General features: G+C 62.4%; 1 protein-coding gene across 1 annotated transcript in view; it reads right to left on the bottom strand.

The window, feature by feature from the left end:
* POLRMT (polymerase (RNA) mitochondrial (DNA directed)) overlaps positions 1-776 on the bottom strand; it is a gene marked incomplete at its 5' end in the record, with an annotated part of 16,706 nt that overhangs the window by 632 nt on the left and 15,298 nt on the right. Inside the window, one exon of the mRNA XM_010136493.1 lies at positions 520-590. Coding sequence (XP_010134795.1) covers positions 520-590 — 71 coding nt within the window. The remainder of the gene's footprint in view (positions 1-519; positions 591-776) is intronic.

Below are 776 nucleotides of genomic sequence, written 5' to 3'. Positions count from 1 at the left end.
CGTGCTGCCTCGGGCTGCTCAGTGCAGCGCTGGCCTGTTCTGTTCTGCAGCGGCAGGACAGAGGTTGGCCAGATGGTCTGGCAGGGGCAGGGACGGGAGATTAGAAGGAGTTAAAGTAATTGCCTTAATCCCATTGCATGTATATCATCCACATCCCGGTAATTACCAAGCCGAGCACCGCGCTCCCATCTCCAGCCTAATGCCTTGTGGCTGGGAACAGATGGGAGAAGAACAAGACTGGGATGAGATGGGATGAGCCGGGTCAGCCCGGGGGAAATCCCTGGGGCTCAGCGCAGGCAGAGTCTGCTCCCAGGGCCACAGGGGAATGTCTCTGGGCACCGTCCCATGGCTCTGCAGGCCAGCACAGGCAGGGACAGCTTCAGCACGGCCAGCCAGGCCGTCGCCAAGTCCACCCTCAGACACCGCGTGAGCTGCGGGACTGGGGGAGCCTCTCCCCATCTCACTCCCCTTGTATCCAAACCGCTCCCCAGCACTGCAGGTCCCGCCCTGTGCTCCCACCTGTCTTGGGGACATCCGACAGCTGCTCCATCAGCTTCTTCTGCCAGAGGGCTCTAGTCTCTCTGCCAGGGCTGGATGAACCAGAAGGGAAGTGGATCAGCATGGGAGCTCTGGGAGAAGGCGCACCCTCCTCTGCTCCCCCCCACAGGCCCCTGATGGCAGGATCTGGCTCTTCCAAAGCACATCTCACACCCTGCAGCAGGAGCCAGGGGCTGCTGCCTGGGGCTGGTGCCGCCAGGGCTGAGGGAGTTGCCGAA

Source organism: Buceros rhinoceros, unplaced genomic scaffold (genome assembly GCF_000710305.1).
Source record: "Buceros rhinoceros silvestris isolate BGI_N320 unplaced genomic scaffold, ASM71030v1 scaffold27185, whole genome shotgun sequence".
NCBI classification, from domain to species: domain Eukaryota; kingdom Metazoa; phylum Chordata; class Aves; order Bucerotiformes; family Bucerotidae; genus Buceros; species Buceros rhinoceros.
The sequence above is the reverse complement of the archived record's forward strand: the minus strand, read 5'-3'. Positions and strand labels throughout refer to the sequence as shown.